The following is a 1,521-nucleotide window of genomic DNA, read 5'->3' on the forward strand; positions in this document are numbered from 1 at the left end:
CCCACCTGTTTGTGCCTTCTTTCCAAAAATCGGGACTTTTTAAAAATGCTGTGGGAGGCGGGACAAATTGTTGAAAATCGGGACTGTCCCGTCAAAAGCGGGACGTCTGGTCACCCTACTTTAAAACCACCCTCAGAATTCAGATGAAGAAAACACCCATGTCCCTTGATCATCTCCCTCTGTCCCCCTTTCCCTTATCAGTAAGCAGCCACTGTCTCCTGATGTTTGTAATCTTTTACCTGGAAACAATCTGGGCAGCACGATGGCTGTGCCTGCATGTCTCTAGCTATTGAAGAGGCTCTTGTCTTCTCCACTTTCCCTAGGGCTGATGAGGTCCCTCTGAAGATCCTGGCCCACAATAACTTTGTGGGGCGTCTCATTGGCAAGGAAGGACGCAACCTGAAGAAGGTGGAGCAGGACACAGAGACGAAAATCACTATCTCCTCGTAAGGCCCTCTCCCGTGTCCCTCTATGTGAGTGGGGGATGCATGGTGGACTGGGGTCAGTATTACATCATGCCGCCTTCAGCTGGGTGCTATTGCTGCCTGTTGAAGAAAAATAGTTAAAGAAGTGGTAAAGAGAAGTTTTCTTATCCCTCCAAGAGCTGGAGCTTGCCCAGCCCTACTTCCATGTGGGGTAGGGGGGATGGTAGGGGCCTGCCTCTGTAGGCCCTTTTTCTTCATATCACAGCCTTCTTACTCTGCATCTTAGGGTTTTAGGCCTGTCTGCCACCACAGAAGTGGCCCAACCTCAGTCCCTTTCTGTCAATGTCGTGTGCTACCTCTGCACACACTGTGCTTCCTCATTGCATCAAAGACTAGGCTGGGGGCAAAGTAATGCCTTTCTTCCAGAAATGGGCAAGACATGGATTGCACAGGGTCCATGGGGAAACTTGGTGGCACAGTCCTTCTTTTGTGACCAGCAACATATCCCGTGATTGAATTTGTTGCTAAAGGAGGGGTCTCAGTTGGGTATTCTCAACCCTCTGCACCTCACTCCCTGCCCTGCTTACAGACTGGGGGCCTGGAAGGGTGGGGACAGATAGTCATGTAAAAATGGGGGGCCTGTGACTCAGTTGGGGTCTGCCCCCCTCTGGGCTTGCCAGTGAAAGGCTGACACTGCTGTACATTTGTTCCAGGTTGCAGGACCTCACCCTCTACAACCCTGAGAGGACCATCACTGTGAAGGGGGCCATCGAGAACTGCTGCAGGGCTGAGCAAGAAATCATGAAGAAAGTCCGAGAGGCCTATGAGAATGACGTGGCCGCCATGAGCGTGAGTGCTGGATGACTTGCTGAGCAATAGGACCTTGGGCACAGATGGCAGACACCCCTGCCATGTGTTGTGTGGTCTGGGAGCTTTACTTAATGCTTGTGGACCTCAACTCATTAGAAATAGTAAATCTTGTTCCTAGGATAGGGATCTGATCTTTGTCTTTGAGGTTTGTGCTTCTAGAAGTATGGTCATATTTGTGCTTCTAAAGTGCATAGAAGCACAAATATTCATATATATATATATATAT

General features: G+C 49.7%; 1 protein-coding gene across 3 annotated transcripts in view; it reads left to right on the forward strand.

The window, feature by feature from the left end:
- IGF2BP1 (insulin like growth factor 2 mRNA binding protein 1) overlaps nucleotides 1–1,521 on the forward strand; it is a 52,115-nt gene that overhangs the window by 40,391 nt on the left and 10,203 nt on the right. For all 3 annotated transcript variants that reach the window (XM_003786474.2, XM_012802946.1, XM_012802947.1), the window contains 2 exons: nucleotides 324–446; nucleotides 1,139–1,274. In XM_003786474.2, coding sequence (XP_003786522.1) covers nucleotides 324–446; nucleotides 1,139–1,274 — 259 coding nt within the window. The remainder of the gene's footprint in view (nucleotides 1–323; nucleotides 447–1,138; nucleotides 1,275–1,521) is intronic.

This window comes from Otolemur garnettii, unplaced genomic scaffold (assembly GCF_000181295.1).
Source record: "Otolemur garnettii isolate 467f Iridium unplaced genomic scaffold, OtoGar3 scaffold00018, whole genome shotgun sequence".
NCBI lineage: Eukaryota > Metazoa > Chordata > Mammalia > Primates > Galagidae > Otolemur > Otolemur garnettii.